Consider the following 15,317-nt stretch of genomic DNA (forward strand, 5'->3'; position numbering starts at 1 on the left):
GGGGCCGGGTCGCGCGCTCCGTCCGTACGTGCGCGAGAGGGGCGGGGCCGGCGGCGGCGGCGCGTGCGCGGCGGGGCGGGGCGGCCCCGCGGCGATCCGGGATGTCGGGCCGGCTCCTGGTGACGTAGCGGGAAGGGCCGCGCCAGACCCCCGCCCGCCGCTGTCCCCCGGCACGGCACGGGACCCCCCACACCTCCTCCGGTTGTCGCCCGCCATGGGCAGAGCCGCGGCGGTGGGAACGGGCAGGGAGTCCGGGGCCGCCGCTGGGAATGTGCCAGGCCCTGCCGCCGCGTGAGCACCGGCACCGGCAGCGTTGTCCGCGCCCGCCCCGGGCCAAGCCGTGAGTGTGGCGTCCGCCGGGCCGCCCCTGCCCCGGGAGGGAGGGAGAGCGCGGGAGCTCTGTCCGCCGGGAGCGGGGTCCCATCTCCCGGGGAGGGGGCGGCGGGAGAGGGTCTGGCGCGGTACCGGGATCCCGTCCTCACCTCCCCGTCCTGCGGGGCTCTCTCTCCCGGCAGGGCGGCGGGTGCCATGAGCAGCAGCTGCGCGTCCCCCGCCGCCGCCCGCCGCCGCCTGCAGCGCCGGGATCGATAGAGGCGGGGGCTGCGGACGCGCCATGGCCGGCAGCGGCTACACGGACCTGCGGGAGAAGCTCAAGTCCATGATGCCCTACCGGGACGGCCACAAAGGCGGCGGCGGCGGCGGCGGCCTCCCGCGGGAGCCCCCCGAACCGCCGTACGACCGCAAGCGGCGGCACCAGGAGGACTCCGGCTCCGAGCCCAGCGACTACGAGGAGCAGAAAGAGGAGGAGGAAGCTCGCAAAGTGAAGAGCGGCATCCGCCAGCTTCGCCTCTTCAGCGCCGAGGAGTGCGCCAAGATCGAGGCGCGCATCGAGGACGTGGTGTCCCGGGCGGAGAAGGGGCTCTACAAGGAGCACACGGTGGATCGGGCGCCGCTGCGGAACAAGTATTTTTTCGGGGAAGGCTACACCTACGGGTCTCAGCTGCAGCGGCGAGGCCCCGGCCAGGAGCGCCTGTACCCGCGGGGGGAGGTGGACGCCATCCCCGAGTGGGTGCACGACCTGGTGATCAGGAAGCTGGTGGAGCACCGGGTGATCCCCGAGGGCTTTGTGAACAGTGCCGTCATCAACGACTACCAGCCGGGGGGCTGCATTGTCTCCCACGTGGACCCCATCCATATCTTTGAGAGGCCCATCGTCTCCGTGTCCTTCTTCAGCGACTCGGCGCTCTGCTTCGGCTGTAAATTCCAGTTCAAGCCCATCAGGGTGTCGGAGCCCGTTCTGTTCCTGCCCGTGAAGAGGGGCAGCGTCACGGTGCTCAGGTGAGTCGGCCGCGTCGCCGAGCCCCGGTTGTGTAACGCGGATCACGAGGCGCACGGATGCGCGCCCCGACGGCGCCTCGGGCTCCTTCTCCCTCGCCTGTAGGTGCTCAGGGGCTCGCTGGGGTGGAAGGGGGGGAAGCAGGGATTTTGGGGAGGGGGAGTCCTGCCGTCGTGGTGGGTGAGGATTTGGGTGGGAGGCGAATTCTGGTGGGAGCGAGCCGCTGAGTTGCTGTGAACGGTTAAAGTAACACGGTGAGACACAAAATGGATCCTTTGCCCAAGAGTGGTCAGAGCGGAGCAGCTGTAGGGACGGGGCTCCTGGGTCTATTCTTAGCTCGGGCCGGTGCTTCTCTGACCTGACCTTAATCGTGGAGAGGAGGTGTGAATGGCCTCGTCTTCCCCAGTCTGTAAACTGGGAATGCTGAGCCTTCCCCTGCCCAGTGACGACAGGGAGACCGGAGCGCAGAGCCCCTCGTGATTGTCACTTGGAAGTGCAGCAGGTCACGGGCACAGGAAGGGACTCGGTGTGTGTTGAGGAAGAGCCCTGGAAGGTGGAATGACCTGCCCAAGGTCACGCAGTTGGCCGGCAGTAAAGCTGGGGTTGGCACCGGGAAACGCCTGCTTCCTAATCCCGCTGCCTCCCGGTACGGGCTGGGAGCGGAGCAGACAGGTGAGGGGACAGACAGGTAAGGGGACAGGAGGGGCTGGAGCGCAGGGATCCCGCTGGTGGCCAGCTCCTGGGGAGGGCAGCTCGAAGCCTGGCACCGGGGCTGCCAGTCCCTGAAGGTCAGAGTGCTCCCTGCCAGGAGCAGGGATCACCAGGACTGTGCCAGCAGTGCTACCAGCTCTATCCTCCTTCAGGGGTGGTTTTTTTGGACTGGTGAAGGTCCAGGCCGGTTTTCCGGGCTCCCAGGCTGTAATACAATCCCTTGCTTTGGCTTGTAAATTGATCGCTGCAGGGTTCGGGAAGGAATTTTTTTCCCCCCACAAACACACGGCCTCCTTGACTGGTGCATCAATAATAAATGCTGAGATCTCGCGTCGCTTTTATCTGGGAAAAGCTGCACAAACATTAACTAATCCTTGCCATACCCCGGTGTTAGGTAACTTGTGTGGATTAGCCAGGGATGAGGGAGGCTGCAGAGGGAGGCGGGAGTGGCGCTGAGGACATTTGCTCCTTCTCTGGTGGTTTGACAGGACTCGGGGGGCAGAGGTCGGGGTGATTTTGTGAAACGGGACCCAAGGGGACCCATCCTGCTCTGTATCAGTTTACTGCCGAGCAAAGCTCCATCCCCAGGGGTGAACTGCTGGGTGTGAGGCAGCTGCTCTGCTCCCTGACTTCTCTGAGATACCAGGAGGGAAACTTTCTACCCTAATTTTCCTGCTCCTGATGCAAACCCCTTTGCTGTCTTTCTTCGTCAGGCCTGGATAAATAGTTGTCCTTCCTTTTACAGCCAGAGGCCTTCTTTTTTTTAAGGACAGTGAGAGTTTTATCCTGCTTGGAAGCATTCTGGCAGAGCTGCTAATGCAGGGTCAGCCTCAAGTCTTGCAGTCAAAGCCTCTTGAAAAACTCTGGAGGAGGATCTGCAGTGGAGGATGGTGGGAGGAAGGAGAGATGCTTTCTCTTCTCCAGGACCAGAGAATGATGTTTTCTTATTCCAGACCTTTGCTCTTCCTTCAAAACTGCTGGGAAGAGGCTGCTGGCTCGGGGTTCATGGAATTGGAGTGAGGTGTCTCTAGGGGTGTTTGGGTTGTTGGCCAGTGTCACTCAGGTGCTGTAATCAGTTTGTTCCTGTGGCTGAAGCAATCCCACAAAACAGATGAAGATATCTGAAATATATTTTCCCTCCAAATCCAAGGGCTGCTTTCTGACCCACCCGCTGCAGCTTGATCACGGTCAGATGTTCTGCCTTCCAGCAAGCAGTAAACTTTAAAACAGAGATTATTTCAAATTTGGTACAGCAGTTAGCAGGTACTTTACACTCACTTAAGAGAGATTCTGCTAGAGTGGCAGTTCCGTGTTGACAGGATCCAGTCTGGGATCAATTCCTGGTCTCCCATCTCCCCCCAGCAATCGGGAGGAGGGAGCAGGGGAGATGCAGACCGTGCTCAGGGGTGTGGCACCAAATCCAGCCCTTGCTCATGACTAAGTCAACTCCCCAAACTTGGCGTTTTCTCCTCTGGGTAAACAGCTGCTGGAGGCAGTTGCCCTGGAGATGGGGACCGGGCACGGATAGAGGTGGCATGCCTGTAATGTCTGGGATTCAAATCCTGCTGGGTCAGTGGCTGCCCCTGGCCTGCAGCCTTTCCAGGGAAGCTGTGTGTGTTCGGGGCTGTGTGGAAGTCCTGAGGATCTAAAGGAAGCTGTCAGATCCCTCTCTGTGACCCCACAGCACTCTCACACTGGCCCCAGATTGCCCCTGTCCCGTTCCTGCTTCTAATTTCACAGCTGCTGACCCAGGAGGGATTTTGCAGAGGAGCTTTGCTCGTTTCCCTCCCTTGATTTTGTTTGCCTGCCCCGAAGCAGGATGTGGTGTTTGCCAACACTGAACCTGCCTCAGGCTCCTTGGAAAGTGTTCAGACCTCAAATGACAGGTGAGGTGGAACAAGATTCTGTGCCCCTCTGCCAGAAGGCAAAGGCTGAGCCACCCCATGACCTGCTCATGAGCCCTTCCCTCTTCCAGCAAGGCTCTTTCTCCTCTCCTTTCACATCTGCAGGGAAGATTTGCTCTTGTAGGTTTTGTGATCTAGAAGGTGACCTCCTGCAGTCCCCTCTTGTCCCGCAGCCCTGGGAAGCAGGAGCTCCTGCAGGTTTGTCCCAGTGGCAGCCAGGCCAGGAGGAAGCATCAGCTCAGTGTGTGCTGCTGGATCCCAGTCCTGTGACCCCTCAGCTCCTGGGGAAGGGCTGCTCACCTCTCCACTTTGTGGATTTTTCTTATTTTAACAATAATTCGGTGAGCATCGATCGATAGAAGCAGTGGAGGGGAGATGGAGCAATTTGCCTTTTCATCTGGAGAACGTGTGCTTTGAGAATGCTTGGGCTGGGAAAAAGGAAGGGAGCAGAGGGTGTGTGGAGCCAGCTGGGATGGGGAGTTCCAGGTGGATCCCTGCCCTGCAGCTGCTGTCACAGGAAGCAAATCTCAGCCCTGACACTGCCAGGTGTGTTGTCTGAGCTTTGGAAAGAGTGCAGCTGCAGCTGGAGGAGCGAAAGGCACAGGTAACATTTCCCAAGTTCCCAGAGCTCGTGCCGTACGGGCTTCCCTCCCGCAGCTGGAGAGTGCTCCAGGTCGTCTCCTGGCTGTTTGTAATGGCAGGGGAGTGCTGTGATGTGTGTCCCTCCTGTTGTCCTGAGGCGTGCCTGAGGGAAGCAGAATCAGAGCAGGTTGGAGTCGCTGGAGGATGAACCTCCTTCCTTCCCAGCTGGAGGGATCTGTCTGCAGCTGCCTGCTCCAAAATAGCCTGATCCCTCAGAACAGGCTGTTGGTGCAGAGGAAGTTCCACGTGTGCCAGTGGTGATGAGGCAGAGATTTGTTCAAGCTTTTCTTGTTAGAGTCTGTAGAACTTCAAGGCTTCCTTTCTGGTGATGTTTGCACGAAAATATCCACTTTTATCTCTGTGTGAATCAGTTCTGGATCAGCAGCAGCTCTTCTGGGTGGAAAAAGACTCAGGGAAGAGTTGGGGGTGTAAGGTTTGGCAGGTGAGTTTGGAATTGGGGTCTGGTTTTGGGGTAGTGTGTGGAAAACATCAGTGTTCTTCTGGAAAACGCTCTGGGATGGAGATGTCACACTCAGGTGTTCTTGTGGATGGGAATTATATTTTCCTTTCCAGGTTGTTTTGAGTTTCTTCTCTGGGCAAGAAATCTGTGTGTAGACCCTTGATATCATTTATGGGTGTTTTTCTTCAGGGTCTGCCCCTTCACCCCTCCTCAAGGCGTGCAAGGCTGGGCAGTGGGTGAGAAGTTCACGCTGGCACAAGGCAGCATGAGTGTGATACAACCAAATAATCCTTTTCTTTCATTTCTCTGCCTGTGCAGAGGCACACCATCACTGTGTATGATTTAATGCAGAGTTTTCCACACCAGTTTGGCACTGGGGCAGGCTGGTGTGTCCCCCTTGTGGTCTCAGACCAGAGTTGTGGGGTTGTTTTTCAGAGCTGCCTGTGTGCATCTGGGACCACAAACTTCCTGGTACCACTTTGGAAGTGATCTGGAAAGAGTGTTCTTGCCTGGGAAGGAGTGAAAAGGAGTGTCCAGGCTGATACCTTGTGGGTCTGGAAGCAGGTCTGGAAGCAGACCTTTCCCTGTTCAGGGTGCTGCTGAGGATGCTGGGTTGAATGCTAACGTGGGTGATATTCATGAATTCACTGGAGCTTGACTCAGAGATTGCAGGAACATAATAAAGCATCATCACGAGCCCCTTGTCGTGTTCTGCAATGCCTGGAGCACGGTGGGGCTGGACACCACCCCTGCTTCAGCTGGTCAGGCCTTAGGCTTGCAGCTCTCCTGGCAGGGCAGTAAATCTGTGTGTGAGGAGGTGTTTCTGGCTGAGTGGGTGGGTTATCTAACCAGATCAAGGAAACCCGGTCCTGTCCCCAGAGAAGACTTGTGTGTGCGAGCTCTGTTCTCTGCTCAGGGTGTCCTGAATAACCTGCCAGCCCCTGACCCTGCCTGCCAGCAGTGGCACGAAAAAGCCTTGTGGGGACACTGAGCCTGCTGATTTCTGCTTCAGGCTGGGTGTGCAGGTTTGAGCAGCCTTCACCCAAGTGCCTTCCAAGGTGTTGCTGCCCTTGTTGGGTGTTTCAGGAAGCTCTGAAGGCGTTCAGCCTGTCTTTTGCCCCTGCTGGACTCCAGAAGGCTCTCGGTGAGCTGACAGTCTCCAAACGGCAGGCAGAGGGCAGGCCCCACCGCTGGGATCTGCTGCTCACACCCTCGGAGTGACGGGATGTGCTCCCAGCACGGTGTGTGTGTCAGAGCAGGTGTGGTGGCTGCTCTCCACGGGCCCACGGTGATTTCACCTGCTCTGCTGGGCACGGGAGCCCAGCTGGAAACAGAAGCAGCCATGAGGAAATGCTCCAGTGTGTCGTGAGAAGCTGAGGCTGTCCTTGGCCGTGGCTTTTCTCCAGCCTGCTGAAAGTGTGGAGTGTCTGGAGTCTTGTCACCCAGTGAAACACTCCTGCTGACAACAGCCACTGCTTGAGCCTGGCTTTTCCTCGGCCCAGGGAGCTGTTTCACCCTGTTCCAGGGAGGTTTTAGAGGAGTGCAGTTTGGTTTGCAGGTCTGAATTTGTAGGTTACCCCACGAGCACTGGGTAAGGGCTGGTGATGTTCTTGTGGTGGCTGAGGATATGCCCCATGATGGGGAGGATGATGAGCAGGAAAAAGGGGTGAGAGGCTCAGCTCTGCATGACTGCACCCCTCTGTGACTGGAAAACCTCCTTGGTGTGTGACATGTTTGGGTCTGGGTGTGCTGCACATCTGAGCTGTGAGAGATTGTTTTTCTCATGGGCATATTTGAGATGATGCTTTGGAGGAATGTGCTCATTTTTCCCCCTGTTGCTTTCTAATTTCTTCATAAATTAATCGTCTGAATCTACAGTTCTACATTTCTGCATGTTTTATTCACAGTGCTGGAGCAAGTGGCAGTTTCCTCTGGGATGGGCTGAAAAACTGAGTCATGAAACCCCCCCAAAACCCCCCTGCCTGTCCTCATTCTTTCCCAATGTTTGTTCCTTCCTGCAAGTCTAGCTCCTGTGTGCCTGGGGGGTGGTGTTTGGAGGAGGAATTCCTGGTGGAAGTTAGGAAGTACTGGCCAAACTGAGTCGTTGAGGCTGGAAACCACTTTCTGCTTCTGCCTGGCATCTCCCTGATGGTGGCTTTTTGTTTCTGTTGTCAGTGGGTATGCGGCCGACGAAATCACACACTGCATTCGACCACAGGACATCAAGGAGAGGAGAGCTGTCATCATCCTCCGAAAGTAAGTGTTGAAGCCCTCCAGACAGCAAGATAAACGTGGATGTGGTGTCATGATGCTTAAACACTTGAAAACTGCCTGCCTTGTTAATTTGCTGGCTTGATGTTGCACCTTGATCAGGTGTCGCTCTGAGGCTCGCTCGTGTCTCGCTGTACCCGGCAGTGGAAGTGGCTGGAACCTGTTCCTGCAGGGTTCATCACTTCTTGGCTCTGTGCAGCATCGTTTTGTTGTAATGTCTGGGGTTGCAAGCCCTGCTGGTGCCTTTCCTTTGGCTGCCCAGCTCCAAACACCAGGGTATCAAACTGTCTTGTTTTGGGCTGTGTGTTCAGGTGTCTGCTCATGTGATACATGTGTGAGTTACCTGGATGGTCTTTTGAAGCTGATGCTTGTGGTGAACAATGTCCTGTGAAGCAGAGAAAATTTTCTTGGTATCATGGCTTTTGTTTCCTGGGGAGAGACGAAGACACTGGCTTTGGAGGGAAACATGCAGAGAGTTCAGTGCTCACTACAGAGCTTGTCCTTGTGTCTGTGTTGGGAAGCCAAGCTCCATAAGCTGTTTTAGAAAGGGGCTTCCTGTTCTAGAAGATCACTCTTGATTGCATTTCATCAATCAGTGCTTGTTCCTAAAGCTCTTAAGAAAATGAGAGACAAAGTAAACTAACCCCACCCCAAAATCCCTCAGTTAAACCTTCTTTTCTGCCTAGAAACGTCCTCTCCTATCAGTTCCTTCTACTAGGAGACCGAAATGTGTGACTGCCACACATTGACCCCTGCTGACTGTGCCTTGGAAGGTGTTGGCCGTAATTCTGCTGTCAAGAAGCGTCTTTGTAAATGAAAATACACACTTTGAGTCTGGTAAACCCAGCCAAAAACGTGGGCATTGGTGGCAGGGCTGTGGTTGTGGCCCAGGCTGGCATAAGGCTCGCAGGCAAGTGGTCTGGATCCAGACTGGATGAGCTTTTGGATAGCTTAGTTGGTTTCAAAACAAGTCTGGCAACATTATGAGGATATGGCACGAAGCCAGTGGAGTGGAGTTGGACATCTGGTTAGAGAAACCCATGGAATGAAGGCAGGAAAAACAGCAGCCCTGAGGCATTAGCCAAGCAAAATCAGCCCAGACCCAGGGAGGCAGGATGAGATGTGGTAGGAGATAGAGTGGGGTGAAAGGCAGGCTGTAGCCAAGCCACCCCACAGCTGGGTATGGCCACGTGAGGTGTGGGGCAAGAGGCTGTGATAAGAACTTACAGCTGTTGTGTTCGTGGTGTTGGAGCAGCCAGGGAAGAGCAGCACAAGTGCTGACAAGGAGGCATCTCCAAGTCTTGTAGCTGCTTGGTTGGACTTTGGGAATGAGAAGCTGCCTGTCCTAGGTTGTGGAGCAGTTTTCTGGAAAAGACAGACTCAGGTAAATAAGCTAAAGCTGCCCAAACTGGTGCAGATGTCCAGTGTACCTGTTTAAACTGGCTCTGCCTCTTGCTTTCTCCAGCCTTGGTAAGCTGAGGGTGTTGGATTGTTTCAGTCAAGCCTGGCTGCCCTCAAAGTGCATCAGGGCAAGAAGGGACCTTAAACATCACCTTGTTTCATCCCCTGCCATGGGCAAGGACACCTTCCACTAGACCAGGATGCTCAGAGCCCCGTCCAACCTGGGCAACTCTGGGCAACCTGTGCCAGTGCTTCACTGCTCTCTGAGCAAAGGATTTCTTTCTAATATCCAATCTAAATCATCCCTCTTTTAGTTTAACACTGGTCCCTCTTGTCTTATGACCATCTCCCAGTGTAAAAAGTTGTCCTCTGTGTTTTTTGTAAGCCTCCTTTAAGTCCTGGGAGGAGCAGTGAGGTCTCCCTGGTTGCACCCAGCTGACCTGCTGCGTTCCTGCTGAAGGGACAGAGCCTGAAGCTCTGCTGCCTTTGTTTGCCCATCCACCCTCATTTTTGGGGCCTGATATGCTTCATGTCAGTGCAGAAGTGTCTCTGCCCATCAGACAGTGAGGGGCTAACCCGACAGACAAACCAGATGAAACCACACCAGGATTTTTCTCTCCAGCAAAGCACAACCCCCCTGGTAATTATTTCTGCGTAGCCTCCGCAGCTGTGGTGAATCCGTGGCGACGTTTGCCAAAGGCTGGGCTGTGATTGCTGCCAAATAGAGCTTATTAATTGCTGCTTATCCCCGGCCAGGGCGGCCACCTCCCCGTGTCCCCTGCGTGTCCCTGGGCGCGCAGCGTGCCCTTTGCCTGTGCCGGCATTGCTGCGCCAGCGCCGTTCCCGCTGCCCGGATCTGTGCCTGGAACAGGCTGTTGTGCAACCACGAAAGCAGCTCCTTCCCCTGCTGGCCTGCAAGCACGGGAGCAGCCAGCAGCCTTGTAAAAGTCCTCTTCCTCTTCTTCGTGGTGAGGATCAGCCCTGAGCTTTCCGGATCAGATCAGCTGGATCATCCCAGCTGGAGCAGGGATGTTCGGCTCCGAGTTCTGCCAGAGCCCGCTGGGTCCCAGGCGTTTGAGTCTGGCTCTGCTCTCGCCTCTGCTCCTCGCTGACAGCAGCAGGAGAGCAAAGCTGTGGGAGCTGGAGGAGCAGTGGGGTTCTGCAGGGTTCTCCAGAGCTGTGTGGTTACCAAGCAGGTCATAAACACTCGGGTGCTCGGTGTTTCCTGTGTTGGATGGCAGGGCTGCCGGGAGCCAGCAGGGTTTGGGAGTGCTTTGAGCCAGAGGAGGGGAGGAATGGTGCTCTCAATTTTTGAGATGCTGGGAGAGGTAACGTGGGAGGTGGGTATAGAAATGAGAACTACTCAACCGGGTCTTGAAAGCAATTTTAGAGGCTTTTGCTGCCATTCTGCTTTCACTCTCATAAGCAGAGTTTCTCTATTTGTAGGTATATTGTTCTCCGTTTTAGTGTCACCTCTCCTTGCACCTGGCCAGAGGGAGCATGGCTGGTGTTCCCTTGCCCTTGCAGTGTTCTGGGGGTTGGTCTGTTAGAATTGCAGCCCTGCAGTTGCTGTTGTATTTGAGGTATTTAAAACACCTCCCTTGTCACGGGCAGGATCTTCAAGGCATTTGGTGTTGGGGCTGGACTGGGTCCAGCCCTGGAGCTGAGAACAGCTCAGGATGACAGCATGGCCTAGCACAGGCTCCAACCTGGCAGCCTGTGGAAGTGTTCCTTGTTTCTGGCATGCTGGGCAGACTCAGGCTGCCATGCCCAGCTCTGCCTGTGCCAGACTGGCATCACCCTCATCAGCTGAAGAGGCTCTCCCTGATGGCAGAGAGAAGCTTGGCAACTGGATGTGCTTCCTAATGGAAGTTCAGATTGGGATTCTCCTGTGGAAACCTCCCTCAGGAGCTGAAGTTCAGCACTGGAGAGCAAGTAATGGTTCTCCCTCTTCATGTTTGCTGCCTCCTCCACCTGTGCATGGCTACAGCCCTGTGACAGTTCTCTTTTGGGATGAGCTGTGCTTGCTCTCCAGCATAGCTTGAGTGTGTGCAGAGCTGCTGGAAGGGATGTATGGTGCAGCTTCTGTTTGCTACACCTTCTCCTGACTCGTACTTCAACTCTTTGCACTTTGTAATCAAGCTGAGGAACACCTGACCCCGGGAGATCCGTGGGCAGGAGGGAGTTTCCAGGTGGAAGCAGTTATTACTGTTGCAGGTGATGATGCTTTTGCAGGGCATCTCCCACCCAGGTGGCTTAACTGGAGCTGTGAGTTATTGCCAAGTGATTTCATGGGATTTCACAGCTGCTCCAGCAGCTCTGCTCCTTGTCCCAGAGCTGGGCTTGCAGTGAGCTCAGCACCTTCTGCATTCACCTCGTGACTGTGTGTCCCTAAGCCGAGGCAGGATAAAAGACAATGGCTTCAAACTGGCAGAGAGTGTGTTTAAATTAGATATAAGGAAAAAATCCTTTCCTGTGAGGGTGCTGAGGCCCTGGCACAGGTTGCCCAGAGAAGTTGTGGCCGCCCCATCCTTGAAAGCGTCCAAGGCCAAGGTGGACATGGCTTGGAGCAGTCTGGTCCAGTGGAAGGTGTTCCTGCCTGTGGCAGGGGGTTGGAAATGAGAGGATCTTCAAGGTCCCCTCCAACTTAAAACATTCTGTGAAGCTTCTAGTACCACAAAGCTGCAGCTTGCTGTGCTGTGGAGTGTGGTATTCCTGCCCCTCCTCCTGAGCTGTGTGGTTGAGATGGAGGGCTCTGCTGTGACTCTGTAGAAACTCCTTGCAAATTCTCTTCTCTTTCAATATTTGCAGAACAAGACTAGATGCACCTCGATTGGAAACAAAATCCCTGAGTAGCTCTGTGTTGCCACCAGGTTATAACTCTGACCGCCTGTCGGGAAGCAACCGGGACCAGATCCTCAAACCAAAGCGGTCCCATCGCAAAGCAGATCCTGATGCTGCCCACAGGTAGGATCATCTCATCCATTGTTTGGGATGTTGTCTCTGGATCAGTGCATAGCTGAAGTCCCTGGCCTCAGAACATATTTTAAACCGTTCTGATTTGCACCTGCCAGGTGCTTTCTGCAATGCCCAGATCTGTTTTATCAGAATGAGCTCTTGATATGTTCCTCCCAGACTTGTGGAGGCTGAGCTCTGGCTGTAAGCAGCTTACATTGTTTATCCTGTGAGTGGCATAATGAAGAAGCAATAGATTTGGCTGGCTTTTGATAATGCAGTCGTTCAGAACAATAGTTTCCCTGCAGCTAATCATTTCTGACCTCTATTGCCAAGCAACCTGTGCAGCTGCGTTAAACTATATTATGAAAGCAGTCCTGGGAGGGAGCGTGAGGGTTTGCTATCTGGGAAAGGTTAAGGACTTCTTGGGAAGCTTCTCAGGCCTGTTTTGATTCCAGAGCTCTGTGTGTATATTTTTGTGTGAGAAACCAGACCGTGTGGATGTTTAAGCCTGACCTTCAGGGAAGCTCCTTGCTGAGGTTTCAGACAAGCTTGAGCTCTGCAGCAAGGCTCCCCTTAAACACCTTGGTGTGAGCACGCTGCTGGCTGTGAGTGACAGCCACTCTGCCAGCTGTCCTGCATATTCCAATTGCAGAGCTTCCTGAGGGTCCAGCTGGCATTCTCTGCACAACGGGTACAACCCAAAAGTTGACTTGGTCGTGGGGCTTGGCTGCCGTGCCCTGTTTGAACCTGTCCTGGAGGGAGGAGGGTGGGGATGCTTTGTTTGTGAGCAGTGTTCATTCACCTGGATGCAGGCTGGAAGATGGATGAAGGGCTGAGGCTGGGCTGCAGCTGCAGCTCCCTGGGAGCACGCAGAGGGCCGGTGTCCGATTAGAGGAGCGATCATGCGGGACAAATGTGCACATCCCTCTGAGCTGTTTTTCAGCCTGATGTGACCTTATCAGGCTGTGGGGGATGGCTTGCATAGGCTCCTGCAGCAGATGGGTGTGAAAAACATGTTTTTCTCTGGCCTCAGAGGCTCCAGTAGAACAGGTAGTTCTCATGGATATCATAGTGGGATCTCTCAGGAATTACTCAGATAAAGTAAGTGGTGTGTGCAGCCCACCAACCCAGTCCTGCTAGAAAGTGATCAGAAGCAACTCTGCAGAAATAACAATTACACTGTAGAGGACAAAGGATTTTGGAGCTGTGGTGTGATCGTGCACCATAAGGAGCTCAGCTCTGTGCTCTAAATTCTGCTGCAGTAGAGACAGACCCCTCTGCCCAAGGGATTTTACTTGGGGCCACAAGCTGCAAGTAAAAAAAAAAAGAGGTTGACTGGAAGTGTTCTGGTGGAGGTAAAGGCCAAAGCTTGCCTTGGGAAGGGAAGGAACTGGCCCATCATAGCAAAGCTCCTCTAGGGAGCTGCAGTTTGGTGATCTGTTCCTGCTCTGCCAAGTGCCCAGTGCTGGGAAAGCAGTGGGAAAACAGGCAGAGCTGTCACGGCAGGTAAGCTGCAGACAGCATCCAGGAGGAGCTCCTGGATCCCCTCGTGCTGTGCTCTCACTCGTGTTTTCTCCCTCTCCACAGGCCACGGATCCTAGAAATGGATAAGGAGGAGAACAGGCGTTCAGTCCTCTTACCAAAACATAGGAGACGGAGCAACTTCAGCTCTGAGAACTATTGGCGAAGGTCTTACGAGTACACGGAGGACTGTGACGACGAGGAGGAGGACGGCAGCCCCGCCAGGAAAGTCAAAATGAGGCGACACTGAGGATTGCACTTGCCAGGCTCGTGGAGCTGATGAGATTGGCCTCCAGTCTGTGAAAACTTTCTCCTCCCTCTGGCTATCTTCCATCTAGCTTCAGTTTTGGTTTTTCCTTTCAGGCTGAAGAGTAAACAGGAAGGATTTGGTTTTATGAATGGAGGAATGCTGAGACATACGTGAGGATGGAACATGTCCAGTGCACGTGGTGTCCTGAGTCATGGGTCAAGCGGGCACCTCTCCCTTAGGAAGCAGATAAAGTTATGCCAGGTTGTCTGTTGGGATTTCTTTTGAAAACACCAAAAAGTTTAACTGTTTCATTGCGCAAGATTCAAGAATTGTATTTTTGTTTTGGTTTTTGGTTGGGTTTTTTTTTTTTTCTTTAACACTTTTCCTTTCCAAATGTTCTAAATATGATGTTTGACCCCGGGAGCTGAAATTCCATGGTGGGCTCGTATTCCTTGTTTCACCAGAGGGCTCCTTGGTCATTTTTACCTGGTGGTTGTTGGGTCTGTTTTAAGGGTGCCCTGCAGTAACTGGAAGTTTGAAGCTTTGCAGACCCCTCTTGCTGCGATCGATTTCAAAGGGTTTAGGACATTTTTGTTGCACTTTAGTGTTTTAAATGCCGTAGGTTTCCTTTCCAGACCCTTTTCCCAAGCCAGCGTGGGCTCGCAGCCCTGTGTCCCTGCGCTGCCCTCTCCAAGAAGAATGTACTAGAGCTCTGGTTTCTCAGTGCTGGTCTGACTGGGGCTGTGGTGGAGGAGGAAGGAAACGTGGCCCAGCATTGTCCTGAGATCCATATTGGAATCTCAGGGCTGCCAAGTGAGGGATCACACTGAGCACGTGCTGCTTCCCAGAGCTGGGGATAGCAAAGAGGAGTAGGAGACGCTGTGCTTGTGAGGGTTTGTGCCTTGGGACCCCCGGGGAAGAGCCCTTCTCCACTGCCCCTTCCAGGTGGAGAGAGCTGAGTTGGTGCAGCATTCCCAGCACAGTGTCCCAACCCGGGGGACTGGCTGCACTCTCATGGAGCAGGAGCTGCTGTGGCCCTGGGGGAGCTGAGCAGCTCTGTCCCCTCCGAGGCTGGCTCTGGGAGCAGGGACACTGCAGGGCTCGAGTTTGGCCCCAGTTCAGTGCATCCAGCACTGAAATTGCCTGCTTCCTCCTGGCTTATTCCTGCCTGTGTTCCTGAGGTAGGGAGTTTTCTGGTTGCTACAGGAAATGCTGAGAAGAATCAGGCGTTCAGCCCTGTGGAGTTGTGATAGAGCATCTGCCATCATCATCCTCTTCTCCCACCTGGTTTGTGTTAGCCCAGACCAAAGCCTTGGTGTTTGCAAAGTTTGGGGCCCAATGCCATATTTAGAGCTGTACTTTTAAGGAAAACTTCCTCCAGTTGATTCTTTGAACCCAAGTGTTGGCAGTTGTAAGGAGTAGTCTTATTTTTAAATTTTTACTGCTTTGCCCTCCCTCCAATTGTAGTTTTTCTTAGTGTCGTGTCCCCCACACACTTCATGGTCTGCACGCTTGGCAATAAAAAGATGTAATATATTTTGAAACTTGTTTGCTGCTGTCTTGAGGGGCTCCTGGTCTAAAACAACCACCCAGGCGTTGTTCCCTGCAGTGCTGATCGAGGACATTTGCTGACATCTGGGTCCCACTGTCCCTTTCCTTCCCTGCTGATTTTCACCTGGTGTTGGGGTTCTGCTTGGGCTGGATCTTGTCCCATGAGCTCAGAGGACATTGCCATCACCTTCAGCTGGCTGTGGGGGTGTTGGTGAGGTCCCCAGTGCCTGTCTGATTATCCAAGACTTTTCCTGGTGAGAGCCCCCACTGGCTCTGTGCTGAGGCACAGCCTCTGAAGGAGTGTGTCTTGTC

General features: G+C 54.4%; 1 protein-coding gene across 1 annotated transcript; it reads left to right on the forward strand.

Annotated features, from left to right (window-relative positions):
- Positions 1-49: 49 nt before the first annotated feature.
- On the forward strand, positions 50-14,998 carry ALKBH5 (alkB homolog 5, RNA demethylase). Its single transcript, XM_038151373.1, has 5 exons — positions 50-340; positions 516-1,338; positions 7,229-7,309; positions 11,537-11,692; positions 13,271-14,998. The coding sequence occupies exons 2-5, from the start codon at positions 614-616 to the stop codon at positions 13,452-13,454; spliced, it is 1,146 nt and encodes a 381-aa protein (XP_038007301.1). The 5' UTR covers positions 50-340; positions 516-613; the 3' UTR covers positions 13,455-14,998.
- The last annotated feature ends 319 nt before the right edge of the window (positions 14,999-15,317 follow it).

The sequence above is a fragment of the Motacilla alba genome, chromosome 14 (assembly GCF_015832195.1).
Source record: "Motacilla alba alba isolate MOTALB_02 chromosome 14, Motacilla_alba_V1.0_pri, whole genome shotgun sequence".
In the NCBI taxonomy this organism is placed as follows: domain Eukaryota; kingdom Metazoa; phylum Chordata; class Aves; order Passeriformes; family Motacillidae; genus Motacilla; species Motacilla alba.